This window comes from Nycticebus coucang, chromosome 14 (assembly GCF_027406575.1).
Source record: "Nycticebus coucang isolate mNycCou1 chromosome 14, mNycCou1.pri, whole genome shotgun sequence".
Classification (NCBI taxonomy): domain Eukaryota; kingdom Metazoa; phylum Chordata; class Mammalia; order Primates; family Lorisidae; genus Nycticebus; species Nycticebus coucang.
This window is the reverse complement of record NC_069793.1, coordinates 92,709,414-92,734,527: the sequence shown is the minus strand read 5'-3', so window position 1 is coordinate 92,734,527 and position 25,114 is coordinate 92,709,414. Positions and strand designations below refer to the sequence as shown.

Genomic DNA, 25,114 nt, shown 5'->3' with positions numbered 1-25,114 from the left:
TTTGTTTTTTTATTTTTATTTTTACATATACATGTGTTTATTAGGTTTCCATATTTTGCCTTCACAAAATTAAAGAGGCTTGAAATTTAATAACAATAATTGCTTAAGATAAGGACTCATAAAGAATGAACAAACATAAATACATTCAGAAAAGAAATCAGAGAATTGCTGCTTATTTTGAATTAAATTTATATATATACTTATTTTGAATTAAAGCTTTGATTATCACAAAGTGATACCTCTTATGTTTAGTAATGTTTTCCACTGTAAAGTAAGTTCTGTCTGATAATATCACACCAAAATCAACTTTCCTTTTGTTAGAATTTGCTTGGTATGCATTTTCCATCATTTTTGTTTTGAACTTTTTATATACCTATGTTTTAGATATATTGTTTATAAACAGAGTATAGTTGTAATTTGACAACCTCTGCATTTTAACTGCAACATTTAATCCATTTACATTTATTGCAAACACGTTTGTGTGTCCATCTCATAGTGTTTCTATATCTCTTATCATTTCTATTTTTTCTGTTACCTTATTTTGAAATAATTTGGTATTTTTTTCTGTGACACTTTCCCTTATCTACCAGTGCAGAAGTTGTATATTATATTTCTACTTCTTACCACAGGTATACTTCAATTATCAACATTAAAATTCAATCTATATCTTAACCCAATTCCTTAACAATATAAAAACAGCTCCATTTATGTCCTCCCAACTTATGTACTAATGTTGATAGGTATTTTAATTCTAACATTTTTTTTCTTTGTAACACATGCTACTTTATTTATTAGTTTTATATAATGTTTGTTCAAATTTGCCCTCTCAGACCAACCATCTGAGATTATTTTCTGTCTACTGAAATGCATCTGTTAGAATTTTGTTTAGTAGGAATCTGCTGTTATGTATAACAAAGTCTTTCAGTTTTATCTGAGCATATTTTTAATTCACGCTCATACTTTAGAGATATTTTCACTTTAAAAATACTTTAAATTTGACAGTTACTCTCTTTAACATGTTGAACATATTATTTAATATCTTCCGACATTTTCAATGTCTCCTGCCTTTTATGTTGCTGATTAAAATTCATTATGATGTATCTTGGTGGAGATTTTTATTATTAATTTACCATGTTTGAAATGTGTTGAATTGTTGAATCTGTGGGCTGGTATTGTTAATTAGATTGGGAAAACTGTCAGCGATTATCACTTTAGCTATTACTTCTGGCCTTTCAGAGCGTTTCAATCACTCCTCTGTGTCTTCTGAGTGCTGTTTCATATTTTCCATCTGTCTCTCTCTGTACTTTATTCTGAATAAGTTTCTTTGATTCATATTCTGGTTTACAAACTGCTAAATAATTCTCTCTTTAGATGTCTATAATCTGGTGTCTAAACATCTGCTAAATTTTAAATTTCAATTACTGTATTTTCCATTTCCAGGCATTCTTTTTAGGCCCCTTTTCAAATATGCTTGTTCATTCATTATAGTTTCTTATCATATGATTGTATTTTTAAACTTATTTCTGATTACTTAAAAATATATAAACAGTTATATTCTGTCATGGGGTTTCTTCTGATATTTTATGGTGTCTTTTCTCTTTATGGATTACATTATTTAGTTTAATTTTTTATTGTGGGCTGCTCATTTTCCTTGGATTTCATTTGGGATAATTCTTTGAGACTTGGAATACAGGTAGGTTTCTCCAGAAGAGATATAAATTTGCTTTTCCAGGTATTTTGGGATAGTACCTGTTTAGGTACATTCTAAATTAAATTCATTGCTTGAGGGTTTAAGGACCACTCAGGTAATATAATTATGGCTATAAATTAGTGTGACACTTTACTGGACTATGGTTCTAAATTCTCAGGGATGATTTTTCCCCCATTATCTGCTCAATAATGAAGTTCAAAAAAAAGTTTGAACTTCAAAAGTTACATCAGATAGTAACTTTTTTTTTTTTTTAATTCTCTCTGCCCCTCCCCACCCCCTACCTCTTCTGTGAGTATATGTGTAGGGCATTAGCTCTTTTGGTGGCACAGCTTTATGATGGGAGGATCTTCTGTAAGATTACTCATCTTGAGTAGGCCTTAGGCTTTTTCTCCTTTCCCCCTTTTTTTCTGTGAGGCCAGGAAAAGCAAAGCAAAGTTCAATTTCACACCACGAGTTATATATGCTCAGTAAAAAAATCAGCTGTAGCACTCTTTATCTTTCTGGCCTCTTATCTATATTTAGTTCTTGGTCTTAAGAATTTCTTACCTTCTTTCTAGCTCATCATAGTATTTAAAGTTTTTAAAATTATAAAAATTTATGGTTGTTTTGATGGAAGGTCAGTATAGGTACCTAGCCTGTCCATTGCTAAAACAAAAGTCTATTCATATATTCCTACAAGAGAGTTAAGCTTGTCAAACATATTGGCACCATCATAAATATCAGAAGTGGGGCGGCACCTGCGGCTCAGTGAGTAGGGCACCAGCCCCATATACTGAGGGTAGCAGGTTCGAACCTGACCCCGGCCAAACTGCAACAACAACAAAAAATAGCCAGGCATTGTGGCAGGCGCCTGTAGTCCCAGTTACTCTGGAGACTGAGGTAAGAGAATCACCTAAGACCAAGAGCTGGAGATTGCTGTGACCTGTGATGCCACAGCACTCTACCGAGGGCGACAAAGTGAGACTCCGTCTCTTAAAAAAAAAATTTTTTTTTTTTTTTGAGAAATAAATATCAGAAGTGATATGGTATACTTGAAATAGTATGTATATTCATATATATTCTCAATCTTATGAACTAAATTAATCTATAATCTGTATACATTTTTTATTTTTATTTTCAACTTTTAAATTAAAGTTTAAATTAAAATTGTCTAAGTACAAAATACAGTATTTCTTACAGAAGTTGTTCCATACTTACAGTGCAACCTTTCATTGAGATGATTAAGGGACTGTAGAATCTTCTGTTCTTCAGCTGATAGAGTGCAGATATTGAGTTGTTGGGTTTTATTTAAAGCCAGGTTAGGTTTCTGTAACTGCTTGCTATGCATGACAGTTAGAATTTTATCCTCAGGCATTGATGCTTCCACTAGATTTTCAATCATCAGAAACTCAGAGGTACTATCTGAAACTACAGAAAATTTACATCAACGATTCTTTGATCCTTTTTTGTCTTATACATGTACATACTTAACTGATATCTGTCTGTATGTATTCATTTCAGAGGAATTCAATAAATATTGTTACTTTGGATTTTATTTGTCAGGATCCTATATCTAGCATTTTTCTACGTTAATTTTTTTTTTTTTTTTGAGACAGAGTCTCACTTTGGCACCCTTGGTAGAGTGCCATGGTGTCATAGCTCACAGCAACCTCAAACACCTGGGCTTAAACGATTCTCTTGCCTCAGCCTCCCACGTAGCTGGGACTACAGGCCCCACCCCCCTCAATGTCTGGCTATTTATAGAGATGGGGTCTTGCTCTGGCTCAGGCTGTTCTCTAATCTATGAGCTCAGGCAATCACCCGCCTTGGCCTCCTAACTCTAGGATTATAGGTGTGAGCCACTCCACCTGGCCCTCCATGTTAATTTTTTTTAAAAGGATATTCAAAATGATGGCCAGGAGTCAATAAAAACTCTTAGAGTGTTACCTGAACTAAAGAAAGAAATACATTAAGTTTAGATAATATGGTTTTTCTGTTGTGTATTTGTTATTCATCACTGGTACAAAAAGAAAATGAAGGATGGCTTGGCTCCTGTAGCTCAGTGAGTAGGGTGCCAGCTACATACACTGAGGCTGCCAGGTTTGAGTCCCACCTGGGCCTGCCAAACAACAATGACACCTGCAACCAAAAACTAGCTGGGTGTTGTGGTGGTCGCGTGTAGTCCCAGCCACTCAGGAGGCTGAGGCAAGAGAACCGCTTACGCCCAAAAAGTTTGAGGTTGCTGTGAGCTGTGATACCATGGCACTCTACCCAGGGCAACATAGTGAGACTCTGTCTCAAAAAAAAAAAAAATAAATAAATAAATAAAATAAAATAAAAAGAAAGAAAATGAAGGAGATTGCCTTTATTATAGCAGTTATAATGAACTATAAATAAAAGAGTAAGTGAAAAGGAATTTAAGGAGATATTAGGAAATTTGATGATTAGCTGAAGAAAACTGATAACCTTGAAATAAACTCAATTAGATATAAGGGATATATGATCAAAGAAGCTTCAAAATCTTGAGAGAAGGGAAAGATGAATCAATTCATCAGTTTGTTGCTCACAGAAGAATCAATTTGGAGTTTCCCACTGTCCATTTAAACAAATTCCAAAAGCAACATAAAGAAAAAAACATTTTTTTTAAAAAATTTCTGTATTGGGAAAGTTCTTTGAACTTAAAAGTAATAGAGAAATCACCAAGAAAAGACTAAAGAATGTTTATTTAAGGTCAATCTTACCTAACAGACTTTATATTTCTGAGGGGCAATATCGAGCATGCCTAAAATATGTATACATATTTTAAGAAAGGAAAAACCTGTATTAAAATTGTAATAATCAAATCATGTTTGACTTCTGCAATTGTAAGAGATACAAGATACAGTATACAGGATAACAAGTGTTATCAGTATAGACCGAGTATTACAATTTTAATGTAATTTTTTTCTTTCTGAAAATGTATAAAAAATGTGCATACATTTTCTTAGCACTCTGTATATTTGTATGTTTGTCCATTAATGTACAGTTGAGTATCGCTTATCCAAAATGTTTCAAATTGGAGATTCGGAAGTGTTTCAGATTTGAGATTTTTTAGAATCTTGGACTATTTTCATATATATAATGAGATATCTTGGGAATGGGACCCAAGCTTGAACATGAAATTCATTTTTTATATATACCTTATACATAGCCTGAAGGTAATTTTATACAATATTTTTAATAATTTTGTGCATGAAACAAAGTCTGTGTATATTGAACTGTCAGAAAACAAAGGTATCACTATCTCAGCCACCCAAGGGGGCCATCTGTGATGGTTAGGCATTCCCACCATTCCTGACTCAATTGATATGCTACTGATGAGCAATCATTTTTTCACACTTATTCACACTTTAGTACTTAACATTAAAAAACAGGACATACCACAAACTTGGTGAAAATAACGTGTTCAGGATAACAACTAAGCAGCATAGTAGCATCACTAGAATTAGCTGTTTAACAGCAAACAATAGTAGGCTTTCAGTCTCCACCTATGATGCTGTGTTTTGATTAAGAGGTTACTGTACACTAGATATATATTATATATATATATATTTTTTCTTTTTTGATGAGCAGAAACATCAGAAGCAGTTCTTGGAATAGGAATGGGTCTTCTAGGGTTGAGGAGGCATTCTGCTGGGTGACTTTCCTAAATGTTTTCTTCAGAGTCATCTGCCTCATTAATAATGTTTTTGTCTTAGAAGCCTCTCTTTGATTTTATAAACTGACATGATGACTTCTTGTTGTGAACACAAGCTGCTCTAGTCCTTCACTATGGCCATCTCACACTTCACCATGCTGCCTGTAGCACTTTTTCTTTAGTGTTAACAATGTCATTTTCATCATCCCTCCTGTCATGATCACCTTGATTTAGAATCATTTCAGCTATTTCATGATTGGTTAATGAATAACTGGAGCCTTATCATGGGTGTCAAAAACTTCTTTGACATCCACTTCTTCCAGCTTACTGATGGACTCTAAAGGTATAATTTTTATGCATGTAAGATGATCAGAAATCTTTTTTTCTCCTTGAACTACAAAATCCTTCAAAGATACCACTTTTTTTGTGTGTGTGTGTGAGACAGAGTCTCACTCTGTTGCCCTGGGTAGAGTGCTGTGGTATCATCATAGCTCACAGCACTTCAAACTCTTAGGCTTAAGCAGTCCTCTCATCTCAGCTTCCCAAGTAGCTGAGACTATAGGCATGTGCCACCTACGTTTTCTACGTTTAGTAGAAATGGAGTCTCGCTCTTGCTCAGGTTGGTCTCGAACTTCTGAGGTCAAGCAATCCACCTGCCTTGGCCTCTCAGAGTGCTAGGGTTATAGGCATGAATAACCACGCCTGGACCAAAGACACCACTTGGTTCATCATCATCACTGAACACAGATACCTGTCAGAGATTGTGCAAGGCATGAATAACTCTGTCTTTAGTCACTGTGTTCAAAGTGTTGATAACAGTATATACATATCCTTCATGATAAATTCCTTTGGAAAACATTCCACACCCACGCCTTTGCTCACTGCTGCTAGCATGCTATTCAAGAAAACATTTTTTATTTATTTTTATTTTTTTGAGATAGAGTCTCACTTTGTTGTCTTTGGTAGAGTACTGTGGCATTGTCATAGCTCACAGCAACCTCAAACTCTTGGGTTCAAGGATTCTCTTGCCTCAGCCTCCTGAGTAGCTGAAATTACAAGCACTGGCCACAGCACCTGGCTATGTTTAGAGATAAGGTCTCTCTCTGGCTGAGGCTGCTCTGGAACTTGTGAGCTCAAGTGACCCGCCCACCTCGGCCTCCCAGAGTGCTAGGATTACAGGCGTGAAACACTGGGCCGAACACATTTTTATATTTACTCTTTCTTGATCCGAGGATACTCTGGTCACCAGGCTGAATTAATGAAGTCACATTTGGGGGGGTGGGAAGTACATGGCGTAAACATTATTTTTGATGAGAATTTGAGCTGGAGAACGAACAGAACCGTTCTCGAGGAATAATCTTGCAGGTGCCATTCATTCAGTGTAGCCTCCCTGGTACAAAATATTTGTGTAACCAATTAGAAAAGATATCCCTGGTGATCCATGCCCTTTTGATAGCATGTAACAGATCGGTAAAAAATTCACTTTTTTAAAACAGCAAGCATGCAAGCTTTTGCTGATCACAGCAAATGTACACTTATGTAAGCTTGTTGCATTAGTACGTCCTAGCATAGTTACTCTGTCCTTGGCATTCTTAATTCCTGTAGGGGACAGTCATTCTGAAACACTGATGTTTCATCAGCATTCTATACTTGTTCTGGTGTCAGATTTTCATCAGTGACAACGTTGCAAATCTTCAATGAATTTCTTTACTGCTTTGTGATGTGCTTTATCCCCACAAATCTTTAAATATTTAATGCTGTATTTTTTCTTAAACTTCTGTAAGCTGCCTGTGTAATATTTGCATTCCCTTAAATTTTTAGTTCATCATGATAGATCTTTGCTTGTTCATGATTAGCATACATTAAGTGGCAAGGGCGTATTGGGATGCCATCAGCTGCACTCTTTCAATACATGACTGAGACTTTCATTTTTAGCTTTATGTAGTATTTTTCTATGTTTCGTTACCTTCTGTTCATAACTTTCAGCACAGAACTTCGTTTATAATTCTGTTTCCTTAAGTCATGTATTATGGTCATTCCAAAACCATACTCTTCTGTAAGAAATTTCACACTTATACTGCTGTCCAGTTTCTCCAATAGCTTGACTTTTTTTTTTTGAGACAGAGTCTCAAGCTGTCACCCTGGGTAGATGCCGTGGCATCACAGCTCACAGCAGTCTCCAACTCCTGGGCTCAAGCTATCCTCTTGCCTCAGTTTTATTTCCATTTTTAGTAGGGACAGGGTCTTGCTCTTGCTCAGGCTGGTCTCAAACTTGTGAGTTTAAGCAATCCACTTGCCTTGGCCTCCCAAAGTGCAAGGATTACAGGTGTGATTCACTGCGGCCACCAATAGCTTGACTTTCTATGGTATATAAAAATCGTCTTCTTTTTCCTATCACTGTTACTCATAGGGGTATCTGCAGACCTTTTCTTATTTTCAGCAAAACTTTTACATCACAAGGCAAAGAATAAGCAAAAATACAGTGAGTAATGCACATAGGTCCTGGCCACATGTGGGGTCTTATAAGGAACCTGCTTGTTGTTGGCACATGTGGCTTCCACATGTGCCATTTCATTACCCCTGGTGGGCATGCTTATGTGCAGCTGGACACATGTGGAAAAGACACCTCACGGCTGAAGAGTTGAGAAGGTCCTTTTTTGCCTTGGGGATGCTGAATAAACTATGAGTTATGTCCTGTGTTATGACTATGACACATCATATAAGGTTAGGTGTGGAATTTTCCACGTAAGGCTCAGTGCTCAAAACGTTTTGGATTTTGGATTTTTGGTTTAGGGATGTGCAACCTGTATATACAATATGTATATGAAAAAACTAATATGAAAATTAGTTTTCAACAATCATTTATTGAACAATAAAAATAATAACACTTATATATGTGAAAATACAACGTAAGTGGAATAAAATGCAAATAATATAATAGAGAAAACATTTCCAACTAATATAAAAATTAGAATTCTTCCTAATTGGTAGAAATTAGGAAGAATATTTCAAAGCTCTATTATTTAAAGAAAAGAAGATAAAGAGGTGATTCACCAGTGAAAATATATATACAACCAATTAAGCATATTACTAATAAAAAGCAAACTAATAAAATATAATTTCTTTGTGCATCATATAGGCAAATATTATACCTACCTCAACTGACATACACCACTGGACATATACTACCAGAAGATTTTTGAATGAATGCTTTTCAGGAAAAGTATTTTAGTAATATGTATGAAAAGCCCTATCAATGCTTATTTCTTTGATCCAGTATTCATTTAATACACAGAACTTCATTTAACAAATATTTACCAGTGCCTGGTGCCCGTAGTCAGGTTAGGGTGCTGGCCACATATACTGGGGCTGGTGGTTTGAACCTGGCATGGGCCTGCTAAAAACGACAATGACAACTACAACAACAAAATAGCCAGGCATTGTGGTGGGCACCTGCAGTCCCAGATACTTGGGAGGCTGAGGCAAGAGAATTGCTTAAGCCCAAGAGTTTGAGGTTGCTGTGAGCTGTGATGCCACAGCACTCTACCAAGGGCGACATTGCGAGACTCTGTCTCAAAAATAAAACAAAACAAAACGAATATTTACTGGGTACCAATTATATGCAAGCTACTTTAATTTTGGGGATCTATCCTACAGAAATAATTAAAAAGTCAGTAAATAGCTTGATGTAGAAAGTTGTTCAATTCATTATTACTTCAAATAAATACTGGCAATGATTGGAATGTGCACAGGAGAGGAAAGTTCAGGTCCAAATTCTAAATTATGTGGTTTAACAATCGCATAATATGTAAGCACTTGAGAATATACATATAAGGTAAAAAAAATCACTGGAAACAAAGACCGAAGGAAAATGTTCAAACTAAAACATACCTTCTTCAATTTTAGAAGTATCCCTTGTGGTTTGTTTTGGCTCACTTGAACTTAGCTGCATACTTTGTCTAAAATTCTATAAAAATAGAATATTGAATTAAAACAGAATTCCATACTTAAAATTCATGGTATATACATGGAATTAAAAAAATTATTTTAACTGCTATATATATTTTCAGCTATCATGGTTTATGTAACTTGTATATTTTATTCTTTCATTTGGAGCTGAAATCAAGAACTACTGGTATGAAGCCTTTTTATACTAACTGAATAAATTAAAAAAAAATTTTTTTTTTTTGCAGTTTCTGGCCGGGGCTGGGTTTGAACCCACCACCTCCGGCATATGGGGCCGGCGCCCTACTCCTTTGAGCCACAGGCGCTGCCCTAAAAATGTTTTTTATGTCCACTGAAAAAATTTCTGGTTGTGACGTTGTCTTGGATATTTGGAAAAGGTACAGTAAGTTGGGTAGCAACACAAGTGCTAATTAAAGGAAGGGTGAGAAATCACCTTACAGTTTATAACCAGTTGGTTTATCATTGTAAGGGTGAATCACTAGACAAAAGCCTCTGACTATGGCTAATGCTCAGGAGATAGGTAAGTATCTTAGAGGACAGAGCTTAAAATAAAAAGAGCTCATCCAATGTTGCTCAGGACTCGGAAAAGGGAAATCTCAGCACGGCAATAAATGTACCTATTCAACATTCTGAGATATACCATCCCTCCTTCCTGAATGTGGTTTCCTTTCTTTCTTTATTCCTATTCTGTTCCACTTGAAGAAATGATTGCTTTCTCTCAGATATTGCCTGGCCATGCCCACGTGTCACTTTGGTCCCTTCTTCCTGAGGAGTAACTCGCTGCACTCTGCAGCACCTCCCACAGCTCTCACAGTCTCGCCTGGTCTCCATTACAGACTGGAGGTGTCTTAGACTGACACCTTGGTGCAAAGGGGCAATGCACTTCTACCTTTCACTTATTTCTTTTACATTTTCTCCCCATGGAAGTGGTGGGTTGAAGAAGATCCAGTAGTCTGATAAAATACATTTCCAAATACATGCTGACAAGGTCCACTGTTGTAATAAATTAACCCTTAGACTCTGGAATTAAAAAAAAGCAAACACCAAAAGGATCCATTTTGAAGAGATAGGAGATAGGGGCTCGTCTGATCCAGGGGCCTGGAACCAAGGAGCAGTGGAGTTGGAGAAGCTAGCAGCTTGGGGTTTGGAGTTTGGTGGCAGCAGCCCCATTGGCCCTATTGGCTGAAGTTGGGGTGGGGGATGCTGAGTGTGCAGAGTGGGAGTAGGTGTCCTGGTCTTTGGCTTCTCAACTTGGTCCTATTTCAATGGCGAACATGTTGTGGCCTGTCAGAAACAGGAAGATTGTTGATTTTTCACAGTTTTAAGAATCTGATGATGCAGATGAAGATTATGGAAGATATTTTCCTGCCAAGAAAATTCAATCATCTCCCTGAGAAGCTGAAAATAAGAGATGATCTGTAGGCTCGGTACCTGTAGCTTCAGTGGCTAGAGCGTGGGCCACATACACTGGGGCTGGCCAGTTGGAACCCCGCCTGGGCCTGCCAAACAACAAGGACAACTACAACAAAAAAATAGACGGGCATTGTGGTGGGCACCTATAGTCCCAGCTATTTGGGAGGCTGAGGCAAGAAAATCGCTTAAGCCCAAGAGTTTGAGGTTGCTATTAGCTGTGATTTCACAGCACTCTACAGAGGGTGACAAAGTGAGACTGTGGGGGGGGGGGTCCAGGGGGAAGAGATCTGTAAAGAATTCACAGGAAGATAGTGAGAACTCTAAAGAAAAATATGAGAAGACCAAGAAGGATGATTCGCACTCAGTAGACAACAATGAAGATGAAAAAGATCATAAAAATCCAAAGCAGAGAGAGACACTCATGGAAGTTGTGTGCAGTGAGGACGAACAAGAAGAGGATGAGGCTCCATCCCAGGAAAAAGATTCCCTCATGAAAGATGACGACAGTGATAGATGGTTAAGAAGTCAAAACCTGAGAACAAAGAAAAGAAAATGCCCAAACCCAGGCTAAAGGCTACAGTGACACCAAGTCCAGTGAAAGGCAGAGGGAAAGTGGGTTGCCCCACAGCTTCAAAGGCTAGCGAAGAAAAGCCTCCTCCCACACATGGTGGGAATGGGAATGCCCTCCAGGGAAAAAAACTTCTGCAAGCCCCCCATCCGAGAGTTTGGGGATGGAGGGAGTGAAGATGAAACCTACTCTGGGGAGAACTGAAAGCGATGATGGTTTGGGGAAGGATTTTATTTTAAAAGGGGGGGAAAAAGAAAAAAAAAGGGAGGAAAAAGAAAACCTTATTTAAGACAGAACATGGTTTTGGCTACGGCTTGACTCAAGGGCTTTGGTGCTTTTGTCCATTCATTTGATAAAAGTCACATTCTCTCTCTCTCTCTCTTTTTTTTTTTTTTTTAAAGAAAACCATCATATGTTTAAGCTACCTTTTTCTCTCTGTTTCTGCCACCCCTTTCCCAGTGAAAGCCATGTCAAACTAAGGGGTGAAGTGATTGCTTCATCTTCTATTTTCAATGGAAGGTGTACACAATTGTAAAGCAGTAATATTTGGGATGAACACCGTGGAAACTGCTTTTTGCTAAAGGATGGCTAGTTGAATAGTAATCCAAAAAATGTAGAAAAGTTTCACTTGAAGATGATTGCTTCTTTCTCTACCTGGACTTTAAAAAAAAAATCAATGGTCATCTAAAAACGAGTTTAAATGTCTATATATACAAGTATAAATGTCTAAAAAGAAAAGAAGACATGACTTTAAACTTCCATGGATGAAATGGGTAGGAGATAAAAGATGAATTCTAAATTGATAGTAAAAATATTTGTATTTTTTATTTCATCACTTGTTATCTCAAAGAGACTTAGAGCCAAAGATCTTCTGATCCTGCAATAGTCTTTAAGGAACTTAGGAAAAAAAATTAAAGAGCAGGGCCCACCAAACCCCAAATCAGTCTTGCTCTTTATATTTCTTTCTCTAATGATTCATCTTTGAAACAAACATATATATCCTGTTTCTTTAAAATAAAATTTTACCAAGAATCCCCTCTCCAATAAATCCATCTTAGAATTTAATTGGCAAGATCATTTATACATCACAGTGGATTTCTTCTTACACTAACAATGTTCCAGTTAATGTGGAAAAAGAAAGCCAAACAAAAAAATAAGTGGCATGATGGCCATTTGGTAACAATAAAAAACAAAACAAATTCATAAGAATGAAAAATTTTGATTCAAGAACACTGACCTATACTAAGACCAACAAGACTTTTGGAAGATATGTGAGCAGGTGTGTGAGTGGAAGTGAGGCTTCGGGACAGAAGGACGAAAGTGGACTCTGAAGACAGACAGAATGCAAAGGATCACGAGGGAGAGTAGAGTAGGCCCTGGTGAAAGAAGAACAAATTTAGAGAGGGCACCAATAACAGGCATTTAGAATGCAGTATGTTCATTTTTTGGTTTCAGCAACAATACATTACTTTTATTTTAAAACATATTAATAAAAATGAATAAAAAAATAAGGGCAAAAGAAGGTTTGATTTTATGTTTTTGAGATGTTTTGAGATGTTTGACAAGAACAATATAGAAGTTCAGGAAGTTTAACATGAACAGAAGGGCTTATTAGGCACTACTGTATTTGTTATCAGGAAGTTATTTCTGTAATTAAGTACTCTGTTATTTAGCAATAAGACTATATTGGTAATGGGACTAACTTTAACATAAATACATAACTAAGGGATTTGCTTTGCTCATAAGACTAGATCATGTTTGATTCTTCTACATATTAATAATCTTATCCATATAAAAATCACTACTTCCTATAATATACTAATGATAGGATCCTCAACTTATAGTTTGGAACATAAATTTTTCATAAGATACCTTATCAAGTTCTATTTAAAAAATCAGAAGTGATATTTTAAAGTAGAAACTCCAAGTGAAATATTATTTACTTATCTATATAGATTTTTAATATTCTTAAAGTCAAATCCTTAGATCAAGTTAGACATGTAGAAAATGTCGTATTTAGACACCATTTACTTAGCTCTCATAGAATTAACTTCTACTTATTTTTAAATTATCATTATGATTTTGGCCTTTATTGAAGATCTCTATCATAAACAGCCATATGAAACTCTATTCATTTGTTGTTGAACTGTCTATATATACAGATAATAAGAGCATGTTATTTACTTCAAAGTCCCCTATAAAAGGTTCTCAGTGACAAATGTCTCTTAAAATATTATACCCAAAACAAAATAATCATCAATATCCCATGAGAATTGGATAAGTCACACAATTTTCCTTTTTGCTGTATCTTCCAGGAAGCTCAGCTCCAAATAGGACATCCCATCACGGGGACCCATATTAGTCTTTGTGATTAGCATACTTGCTTCCTTTATGTAGGGTGCTGATTTACCCTTCTTTCTTTTCTTAATGTATATTAAATGACTTTGTTAAATTTTGTTGTGAACAACTTACTTTTTTCCAGCCGTGGTTATTAACAAGAAATAAAATAGTGATTTCTTGAAGTTGGTTTAAAACCTTCATTAGTAACTGATTATACAGGCTAATTAGAATGTGGCAAATAGGTATAGCCCAATAAGCTCTTAGTGTAAAGATTTCAAGTCTACTTCACATATATTTCTTTTTTTTTGTAGAGACAGAGTCTCACTTTATGGCCCTCGGTAGAGTGCCGTGGCCTCACACAGCTCACAGCAACCTCCAACTCCTGGGCTTAAGCAATTCTCTTGCCTCAGCCTCCCGAGCAGCTGGGACTACAGGCGCCCGCCACAATGCCCGGCTATTTTTTTTTTTTTTTTTGGTTGCAGTTTGGCCGGGGCCGGGTTTGAACCCGCCACCCTCGGTATATGGGGCCGGGTTTGAACCCGCCACCCTCGGTATATGGGGCCGGCGCCTTACCGACTGAGCCACGGGCGCCGCCCTCACATATATTTCTATTTACGCTGTGGTGTACACTTTACAGCAAGAGCACAGTCCTGTAAGAACATTCTGTTTTCCAAGCAGTTGTTCACAATGGAATAGATATTTTTACTAATGCTGTACTTACATTCATTTGCTTATTGTACTTGTGTCCTACAGATCCAAGGTTTTGTCTTGTCTGCTCTAAAAGACTTCTTCGTTTATTTTCGACAATTCCTTTTCTCCTCCTAACAGTAGAATCTTAAACAAATGCCAGCACAACATCAAAAATTATGCACGATGAGTAGGTAATATATATCCAGTACAAACTTTCATATTACCTTCAGACATTACTGAAAATTCTCTAAGTTTCACTCAGCCAGCAAACTTTATGGAGCTCCTCTTACATGTTCTATGCATGGCACAGTTACCATGATGAATTCAATAAAATCCCTGCTTCTGAGGAGTTTATAGTTTAGAGCAGTGACTTCCAGAGCGTGGTGTTGGAATACCAGAAGGGTATGTAAGATAATCCACTGGTATGGTGAAAAAACAGATTAGAAATCCAATTTATATTTAGTATTTACAAATTAGAAATTAAATATATATATGGTTGATACTGGCTCCACTGTTAGTTTGCAAGGAAGATGCTCATATATTGTATGCAGTAAACTGAGTTATTTAAAAGAAGAGTAGAGGTTCTAAGTGTGAGAGGGTGGCAGGGAGAGAGAGCACTGCCATCACCATAATGGCATCATTCATTACAGCTTGCTAGCTTCCTGCAGGTAAGTGGATTTATGCATGTCTAGTAGTATCTTAACAAGTCATCACAAAATAGGAATGTGGTTGGAAAAATTTCTGTAGAACTTCCACTGTGTGTGTACTATTTCATTTAAGGTGAGCACTGTCTACATGGATGTTTATTATATTATTTTTCTATGCTTTTTATAAGATCATTTAGTTAAATACACACTATGATTTTGTAAAATTATTTAAAAGCATTCTTGCAAATTAGATGAAAAATACTAATATGTGAGGATAGGTTTAAAAAAAAATAGCAGAGTCGACATACTTCTTATTCTCTCTCTCTCTCTCTTTTTTTTTTTTCTGGGACAGAGTCTCACTCAGTCACCCTGGGGTTCACTGCCATGGGGTCATAGCTCACAGCAACCTCCAACTCTTGGGCTCAAGTGATTCTCTTGCCTCAGCCCCCCAAGTTGCTGGGACTACAGGCGCCTGCCACAACACCCAGCTATTTTTTAGAGATGAGATCTTACTCTTGCTCAGGCTGGTCTGGTATTCCAAACTCAAGCAATTGGCCCGCCTGGGCCTACCAGAGTGCTGGGATTATAGGCGTGAGCTACCACGCCTGCCCTGTATTTCTTATTCTCATTACAAACTCTTTGCCTCAGAATGACAATGATAATATATCTGTAACAAAGTATCAGAAATTCAAAAATTATAAAAAAACTAACAGTAAATTTTGCCCTCAATGTATGTTATGCTGAGAGATATTAGCTAATGATATGATATGGAATGAAGTCCTCATAGGATATTTGAAAATTAAGTATTCAGAGCATTACTAATATAATATATAAGAACAAAACTATTTTATATATTAATAGTATTATTTTTATTTATTATAGAAAGCTATTTAAGTCAATTTTGATAATTAATGATTTTTGTAGAAATTTATCCAATTCATATCTACATTTTCCCCATCTAAGTACTAACCAGGCCTGGCCCTGCTTAGCTTCCAAGATCAGACATACAAAATCAGTGCATTCAGGGTAGTCTGGCAATTTCATCTACATTTTCAAATCTAGTAGCATTTAATTAATATGATCATCTTAAATTTTTAAAACTATTGTTCTAATATCATATCCCTCTTTTTGTTTTAAATATTGTTGATTTGTGCCTTTTTTGTATATTTTTAATTGATGTGTCATAGTTGTACATATTTTGGGGGTACATGTTATATTTTGATACATGTGTACAATGTATAATGGTCAAACAAAGATAATTGGGATATTCGCCATCTCAAACATTTATCTTTTGTTTGTGTTGGGAACGTTAAATTCCCTTCTAGCTCTTCTGAAATACATAATAAATTATTGTTATCTATAATTTCCCTACTGTGCCATCAAATACTGGAACTTTTATAATGATCTTAACTTTATAAAATACAAAATTTAAAAATTATTTTAAAAGTTTTTACTTTATCTCATGCTTTCAAAATTTCTTTCTTTCTTTTTTTTTTTTTTTTTGAGATAGTGTCTCACTATGTTGACCTTGGTAGAGTGCGCGGTGTCACAGCTCACAGCAATCTTCAACTCTTGGGCTTAAGCGATTCTCTTGCTCAGCCTCCCAAGTAGCTGGGACTGCAGGAGCCCACCACTACAACGCTGGCTATTTTCTTGTTGCAGTTGTCATTGTTTAGCTGGCCCAGGCCGGGCTGGAACCTGCCAGCCTTGGTGCATGTGGCTGGCGCCATAACCACCATGCTATGAGCACCAAGCCCCTTTCAAAATTTCTATTTCTGATTAAGGATCTTTATATATATATAGTTATAGTAATACATTGTTATAGTATATTTTATATATGTTAGAAAATTTTATTAATAGTGATATAATAAAAAATCTTAGCGAGTGTATTGGTCTCTAGAAGAATGTATATAAACTTAAATGGATTAGTACAATAAAATGCTTAAATTGTATGTATAGGTATAAACAGAATTAAGTGGGAGCACAGAGGCTACAGTGACTTTGTAAGAATCAATAAAGGGTTCACAAAGGTTATGTCTGAGCATGAGGAGTAGAAGATTCCCAGGTAAAAGGGCACTTTGGTCAGAAAGAACATTATGTACAAAGGCACATAGTAATGATGACGTAGAGTTAAGTTTTCTGGGGCTAAGGGTTGGAAAATTCCATTAGTCCCTGGTGCATGTGGTCATAGGGCCTCAGGTTTCCCATGCCTGACTCGGGGACATAGAACATAAGTATGTGTGTAACATGGGAATGTGTGCATATGCTTTATGATAAGAGTTCAGGTAGGAGAAAAAAATTAAAATATTTTGAACCTTGAAATGAAATTATATACTAGAGAATAGGAGTTTAAATACTGGAACTAATTTATGTTAACTATAGTACTGTAGCTGCACACACACACACATATTTACACACTATGTATACACATATACAAAAATTTACATACTATGTAACAATTTGTATAAACAGTAAAGATATAGAAAGTCTTCAACATTTAAGAAAATTAACCAGTTATTAAATATCTGACTTTTGAGAGTATGAAATAGTCATATATTTATTATAGCTAATATTATTTTAGTATAATTTATAAATACTAAATAAATATATTTAGTATAATATAATTAGTATTTATAATTTTAATGGTATTGCTCTAAGGGCTATCAGTACTATTATCAATATTTTTACAGATTGAGAAATTAAGGTAAAGGATAGGATAAATAACATGCCCAAGGTCACAGAGCCAGTAAGGGGCAAAGCTGGGATTTAGCTCTAACTAGTTGAGCTCTAAAATCTGAAATTCTATCCCTTACCCATTATGCTAGTAACTCTCATTCTGATTCGATTGTGTCTCACAGAAATAAATATATTTGTATTGTGACCCAGGGTACATACAGTTTTATAAAATATATTTTTCCTTACAACATATGATGGCCTCTGGTAGTTTCTACTCTAGAACATTCTAATTCTAAATTTAGATTTCATTAAAAAATACTTGTGCCTAGTCGGGCGTTGTGGCGGGCGCCTGTAGTCCCAGCTACTCGGGAGGCTGAGGCAAGAGAATCGCCTAAGCCCAAGGATTTGGAGGTTGCTGTGAGCTGTGTGAGGCCACGGCACTCTACCAAGGGCGATAAGGTGAGACTCTGTCTCTACAAAAAAAAAAAAAACAAAAAAAAAAAACTTGTGCCTTTTGGCTCACTGAGCACCGTCATGGCAGTCGGCAAGAGCAAGCGCCTTACGAAAGGCGGCAAAAAGGGAGCCAAGAAGAAAGTGGTTGATCCATTTTCTAAGAAAGATTGGTATGATGTGAAGGCACCTGCTATGTTCAATATAAGGAATATCGGGGAAACACTAGTCACCAGGACTCAAGGAACCAAAATTGCATCTGATGGCCTCAAAGGTGGTGTGTTTGAAGTGAGTCTTGCTGATCTGCAGAATGATGAAGTTGCGTTTAGAAAATTCAAGCTGATTACTGAAGATGTTCAGGGCAAAAACTGACTAACTTCCATGGCATGGATCTTACCCATGACAAAATGTGTTCTATGGTTAAAAAATGGCAGACTATGATTGAAGCTCATGTTGATGTTAAGACTACCGATGGTTATTTGCTTCGTCTGTTCTGTAATGGTTTTACTAAAAAACGCAACAATCAGATACGGAAGACCTCTTATGCCCAGCACCAACAGGTTCTCTAAATCCCAAAGAAAATGATGGAAATCATGACCAGAGAGGTGCAGACCAATGACTTGAAAGAAGTTGTCAATAAATTGATTCCAGATAGCATTGGAAAAGACATAGAAAAGGCATGCCAATCTATTTATCCTCTCCATGATGTCTTCGTTAGAAAAGTAAAAATGCTAAAGAAACCCAAGTTTGAATTGGGAAAACTCATGGAGCTTCATGGAGAAGGTAGTAGCTCTGGAAAAGCTACTGGGGATGAAACAGGTGCTAAAGTTGAACGAGCTGATGGATATGAACCACCAGTCCAAGAATCTGTCTAAAATTCAGGCTTTTAATAATGACAAATAAAGAATCCGATTTGTGAAAAAAAAAAAAAATACTTGTCACCAGTCATGGATTCTACAATCTACTAATGAATCATGACCCATAATTTAAAAACCACTGTCTTATGTTTATTTCCACCCATATGGGTATACTAACTGCTTGATATGCTAAATGTTATAGTTTCCAGTGAGATAATTTGATCAGCAACACAATTTCTATACTGATTTCCATTCTTGGAATTCTCTTCCTCTAAATCATAGAAAGTCCTCATCTTTCCTCTTTAAAAGAACTTCAAAAATACCTTAGATGAAAATTTGATCATATAACTGCTGTGTCAAGGTTTTATCTCATCTTTCAGCTTGCTCAGCAATCTTCTGAAAGCAAGTTCTATCAACACATTTATACTTTCTTGATTGGACTATTTATCATTTTGCTTTATTGATCTTTGTGCAGGTGTTAAGTTTTGTGGGCTGTAGATTATTTATTCCACAAACACATGGAGTATATACCTAAAAGTGTTTATGTATTGCTCCATTCACGTACATATACTTAAATACTATAAATAACTAATACGATAGCTGAGAACTTTGGTATTTTTGAAAAAATAATATAGTTTGCACTGGTATCTCTTGCCACATTTTTAGTTTCGTATGATAATTCTAGATATGGTAGTTTCACTACCAAAATTCAAAATAAGACTATTATTTTTGAATAAAGTATTATATATTTAAAAACCTATAGTATTCATTATAAACATAAAAAAATTTTGAAGACATTAACAGGATTATAGCTTTGGAAAAGATCTCAGAAGTTAACTAGTTTAACTTCTTACCCATGGATTTAAATTACTCCCAGGAGGAATTTAACCTCTGCTTGGATGGGATACTGATGAGGAGTCACACCCCCATGGGACATCCTCTTCCAGGGTCAGTTATCTCAAATCCTTTCTTATGCTGAACTGAAAACCTCCCTGTAATTTTTACTCTTTCATTTTAGTTCTGTTTCCTCCTTCCTTCTCATGGTGAGCCTTCAAATATTTATACACAACTATCATGTCTTCTAGGCTTGTATTTCTTTATTTGATTTTCAGACTGAATCCTTTCTCTCACAGTCATGGTTGACCCCCAGCTCGTTTAGATAGCCCTTAAAATAATATATACCCTAAAATAACATTGAGTATAGCAGTACTTCTTATGATCTGGTTATTACTGCCTAAATTATTATCTAAATATTGTCTAATTATTGTCTAAATATTGTCTATTTACTTTGTAATAGCTGTAGTATACTTCTATTTTAGTTTAGTTTGTGTATTTTTCTCAAAGGACAGTTGTCAGGACAGGTATCTTCTTTCTTGAAACTATAAAACCAATGAAAAAAGACTAAATGCATACTAGAAAACTATAAAGGAACAGACCACATTAAACTTTTATTCATCAAAAAGAAAATACCAATAACCAACTGGCAGAGAATAATTGCAACACATATAATCTATATCTATGGAAAAAAATAGAAAAATGAGCAAAGAACAGGAATTTCATAGAAGAGGAAATGCAAATGATGCATAAACCTCTGAGAAATGCTCCGCCCATTAGTGTGCAAGGTAATGCAGATTGCCACACATAGAAATTACTTTAAACATGTAAGATGAAAATACATTAGAAAGTTAATCAGAATTTTGGTGAGGATGTAATAAAGGGAACTTTCATATTACTCTAGAAAACAATTTGGATTATCTAGTATAGTTGAAAAGAAATATACCCTGTGACCCAGCAACATGTGCATTAGTAGATGTACAAACTTGTTCTCAGAAGCATTATTCACAAAAGAAACTAGAAACAACCCAAATGTGTAGTGATAAGAAAATGAATGTTTTTGTACATTTATATAATGAAATGTAATACAGCAATGAATATGAAGTACAGCTAAACTAATCTAAAAAGCAAAGTTGACTGAGATAAGCAAATCCCAGTAGAATACAAATGAAATGATTCCATTTATATGTTTCAGAACTAGATAATACTAAACAATACATTGTTTGGGATACATTCAAATGTGGTAAAATTATAAAAAAAAGTATGGAATCATTAACATGAAATTCTGGCCAGGCACAGTGGATTGCGCCTGTAATCCTAGCCCTCTGGGAGGCCAAGGTAGGAGCAAGACCCCATCTCTACTAAACACAGAAAAGGTAGCCAGGCATTATGGTGGGTGCCTGTAGTTCCTGCTACTCAGAAGGCTGAGGCAAGAGGATCTCTTAAGTTTGAGGTTACCCTGAGCTAGGTTAACACCATGGTACCCTACCCAGGGCAACAGAGTGAGACACTGTCTCAAAAACAAACAAAAAGGCTGCATAATATTCCATGGTATACATATACCACAGTTTATTAATCCATTCATGGGTTGATGGGCACTAGGGCTTCTTCCATGACTTAGCAATTATGAATTGGGCTGCAGTAAACATTCTGGTACAAATATCTTTGTTATAATGTGATTTTTGGTCTTCTCATATGAAAGCTATAACCCAATTATAGGCCAAGAAGGGGAAAGGGGAGAGGGAGGGAGGGGAGGGGGAGGATGGGTGGAGGGAGGGTAATCGTTGGGACCACACCTAGGGTGCATCTTACAAGGGTACATGTGAAATTTACTAAGTGTAGAATATAAATGTCTTGACATAATAACTAAGAAAATGCTGTGAAGGCTATGTTAACCAGTTTGATGAAAATATTTTAAATTGTATATAAAACCAGCACATTGTACCCCATGATTGCCTTAATGTACACAGCTATTAGTTAATTAAAAAAAATTAAAAAAAATCAATTCAAATTAAAAAAAAAAAAAGAACTATGAAATTCCTATGGTAGAATCCATCCCCTTCTGTAAGGGCAGAAGGCGATGAAACCAAGAAGGGGCATACGGGGCTTCATAGGTATCAGTGACTTTCTACAACTGGGCAGTAGGATACAGAGGCCTATTATTAGTTTCTAACTCGTTCTTATATATTCCATATATTTTGTATTTAAGATATCACGATTAAAAATTTTTAAAAAGTAAAATTGAATATGAATGTATGTAATGTTAGAGTTACCTCTGCAAAAGTGAACTTTATTGGTTTTGATTCTTCAGTTAAAATAATTTTGAATCTTGCTTCTGCCTTGACTCTTGCTTCTACCTTCTTTTATCAATGCTTTCCTTTGTTACTCTGTACCATCCACAAATTGTATAATTAATGTAGAATTTTTTCATGTATATTACCAAAAAACTTGTGGTTATTCAGAGTTAACAACAACAAAGTAGTGAAGTAGTTAAGAACACAGCTTAGTGACCCAGTGACTTAATTCTGGGTATGCCACTGATACTAGTTATGGGACTTATACAAGTTATTTATTTATATGGCTCAGTTTCATCATCTATGAAATGGGGGTGGGAGGATAATATATTTACTTTCTAGACTTTCTAGAATTAACTTCGTTTCCAGGTAAAGTGCATAGAATAGTGATTGGCACATAATAAATGTTATATAATTTTTACCTAGAATAATTTGTTTCCATGTCTTTTAACACTTTTTTAGTGACAGGGACTCACTCTGTCACTCAGTCTAGACTGCTGTGGCATCATCACAGCTCACTGTAACCTCAAACTCCTGAGCTCAAGAGATCTTCTGCCTCAGCCTCCTGTGTAGCTGGGACTACAGGCACCTGCTACTACATTCCAGCTAATTTTCTATTTATTTATTTATTTTTTTGTAGAGACTAGGTCTCCCTGTTGCTCAGGCTGGTCTCAAATTCCTGGATTCCTGGCCTCTAGCAATCACCCCTCATCCCGCCTTGGCCTCCCAGTGTGAGGAATACAGGTGTGAGTCACTGCTCCTGGCCTGCCTCATGTGCCTGACCAAATCATTGATCTCATGGAATCTAGATTTATTCTAAGAACACTGCAGCTGCGATAGGAAGTCCTGGTTATGCTTTGAACTAGTTGGGTCATCTTGGACTATGTAATTTCACTACTGTGTGTCTTAATTTCATCAGTGAAATACATAAGTTAAATGAAATTGTCTCCTTGGTTCTTTCCAGTAATCAAATTTTTGATTCTTTGAAGATATTCTTAATAATTACTGGAAAAGGAAAAAAATGCGTTCTTTTTGGAATCAGATTTCAAACTACTTGTGTTAACATCATTTGGCTATTTAAAAAACTGACGTATAGGGAGGAAACCCCGTGTCTGCGGAGCGGCTGTAGCCTGTGAGCAGCGAGATCCCGGGACTGAGTCTCCGCCTGGCCGCCGCCGCCCAGACTGCTGAGCCCCGGCCCGTCCGTCCATCTGCCACCCACTGCGGACACACAGCATCCAGTCATGCATAAAAACGAGCCGGTTCAGAAGGCCAAACTGGCCGTGCAGGCTGAGCGAGCGATACGATGACACGACAGCCTGCAGGCAGTCTGTAACTCAGCAAGGAGCTGCATTATCCAACCAGGAGAGGAGTCTTCCCTGGGTTGCTTATAAGAATGTTGTAGGAGCCTGTAGGTCATCTTGGAGGGTCGTGTCGAGTATTGAGCAGAAGTCGGAAGGTGCTGAGAAAAAACAGCAGATGGCTTGAGAACACAGAGCGAAAATTGAGACCGAACTGAGAGGTATCTGCAACCATGTATTGTCCTTTTTGGAAAAGTTCTTGATTCCCAGTGCTTCACAAGCAGAGAGCAAAGTCTTCTATTTGAAAATGAAAGGAGACTACATTGGTACTTGGCTGAGGTTGCTGCCGGTGATGGTAAGAAAGGAATTGTGGATCAGTCACAGCGGGCATACCAAGAAGCTTTTGAAATCAGCAAAAAGGAAATGCAGCCAGCACATTGTATCCGACTGGGTCTGGTCCTTCACTTCTCTGTCTTCTATTATGAGATTCTGAACTCCCCAGAGAAAGCCTGCTGTCTTGCAAAGACAGCTTTTGATGAAGCCATTGCTGAACTTGATGAATTAAGTGAAGAGTCATACAAAGACAGCACGCTAATAATGCAATTGCTGAGAGACAACTTGATATTGCGGACATCGGATACCCAGGAAGATGAAGCTGAAGCAGGAGAAGGAGGGGAAAATTAACCGGCCTTCCAACTTTTGTCTGCCTCATTCTAAAATTTACACAGTAGACCATTTTGTCATCCATGCTGTCCCACAAATAGTTTACTATTTATGACAGGTTTATGTTACTTCTATTTGAATTTCTATATTTCCCATGTGGTTTTTATGTTTAATATTAGGGGAGTAGAGCCAGTTAATATTTAGGGAGTTATCTGTTTTCATCTTGAGGTGGCCAATACGGGGATGTGGAATTTTTATACAAGTTATAAATGTTTGGCGTAGTACTTTCGGTACATTGTGGCTTCGCAAGGGCCAGTGTTAAAACTGCTGCCATGTTTGAGCAAAGAAAACTGCCTACATGTTGGTTTGTCCTGGTGGGGAATAAAAGGGATCATTGGTTCCAGTCACAGATATAGTTATTGTGGGTACTTTTAAAGTTTAGAGCACTTACCAGGCTGTGGTGGGAATAGAAGTCTCCTGGATACTACATGTTAAACCGTGTGTATCTGTGGAACACTCAATCTCAGTGTGCACACCTCTGACTACAGCTGCAGAGTGTTCCTCTAGACAAAGTTGTGACCCAGTTTACTCTGGATAAGGGCAGAAACGGTTCACATTCTATTATTTGTAAAGTTACCTGCTGTTGCTTTCATTATTTTGCTACACTCATTTCATTTGTATTTAAATGTTTTAGGCAACCTAAGAACAAATGTAGAAGAAAAGATGCAGTAAGATGAATTGCCTGATAACCATTACTTTGAGTATATCGAGCACGGCAGTAAAACAAAAAAGCCCATGTAGTTAACCTTTTTAAGGATTTTTTGCTTTTGTGATTTTTTTTTTTTGATACTTGCCTAACATGCATGTGCTGTAAAAAATAGTTAACAGGGAAATAACTTGAGATGATGGCTAGCTTTGTTTAAATGTCTTATAAAGTTTTCATGAACAATCCAAGCATAATTGTTAAGACACGTGTATTAAGTTCATGTAAGTGGAATAAAAGTTTTATGAATGGACTTTTCAACTGCTTTCTCTACAGCTTTTCATGT

At 36.4% G+C, this 25,114-nt stretch overlaps 1 protein-coding gene and 2 pseudogenes across 5 annotated transcripts in view; 2 read left to right on the top strand and 1 right to left on the bottom strand.

Moving 5' to 3' along the window:
- The window catches only part of CEP126 (centrosomal protein 126), a 134,366-nt gene that overhangs the window by 17,462 nt on the left and 91,790 nt on the right, over window positions 1-25,114 (bottom strand). For 3 of the 5 annotated variants that reach the window (XM_053562140.1, XM_053562144.1, XM_053562143.1), the window contains 3 exons: window positions 14,375-14,487; window positions 9,258-9,333; window positions 2,909-3,118 (listed from right to left, as the gene is read on the bottom strand). In XM_053562140.1, coding sequence (XP_053418115.1) covers window positions 2,909-3,118; window positions 9,258-9,333; window positions 14,375-14,487 — 399 coding nt within the window. Of the gene's footprint in view, window positions 1-2,908; window positions 3,119-9,257; window positions 9,334-14,374; window positions 14,488-20,419; window positions 24,058-25,114 lie in introns of those variants that run through there. The other 2 variants (XM_053562141.1, XM_053562142.1) reach the window with 2 other exon arrangements.
- LOC128565581 (nuclear ubiquitous casein and cyclin-dependent kinase substrate 1-like) lies at window positions 10,607-11,517 on the top strand (annotated as a pseudogene).
- On the top strand, window positions 18,201-19,021 carry LOC128565580 (40S ribosomal protein S3a-like; annotated as a pseudogene).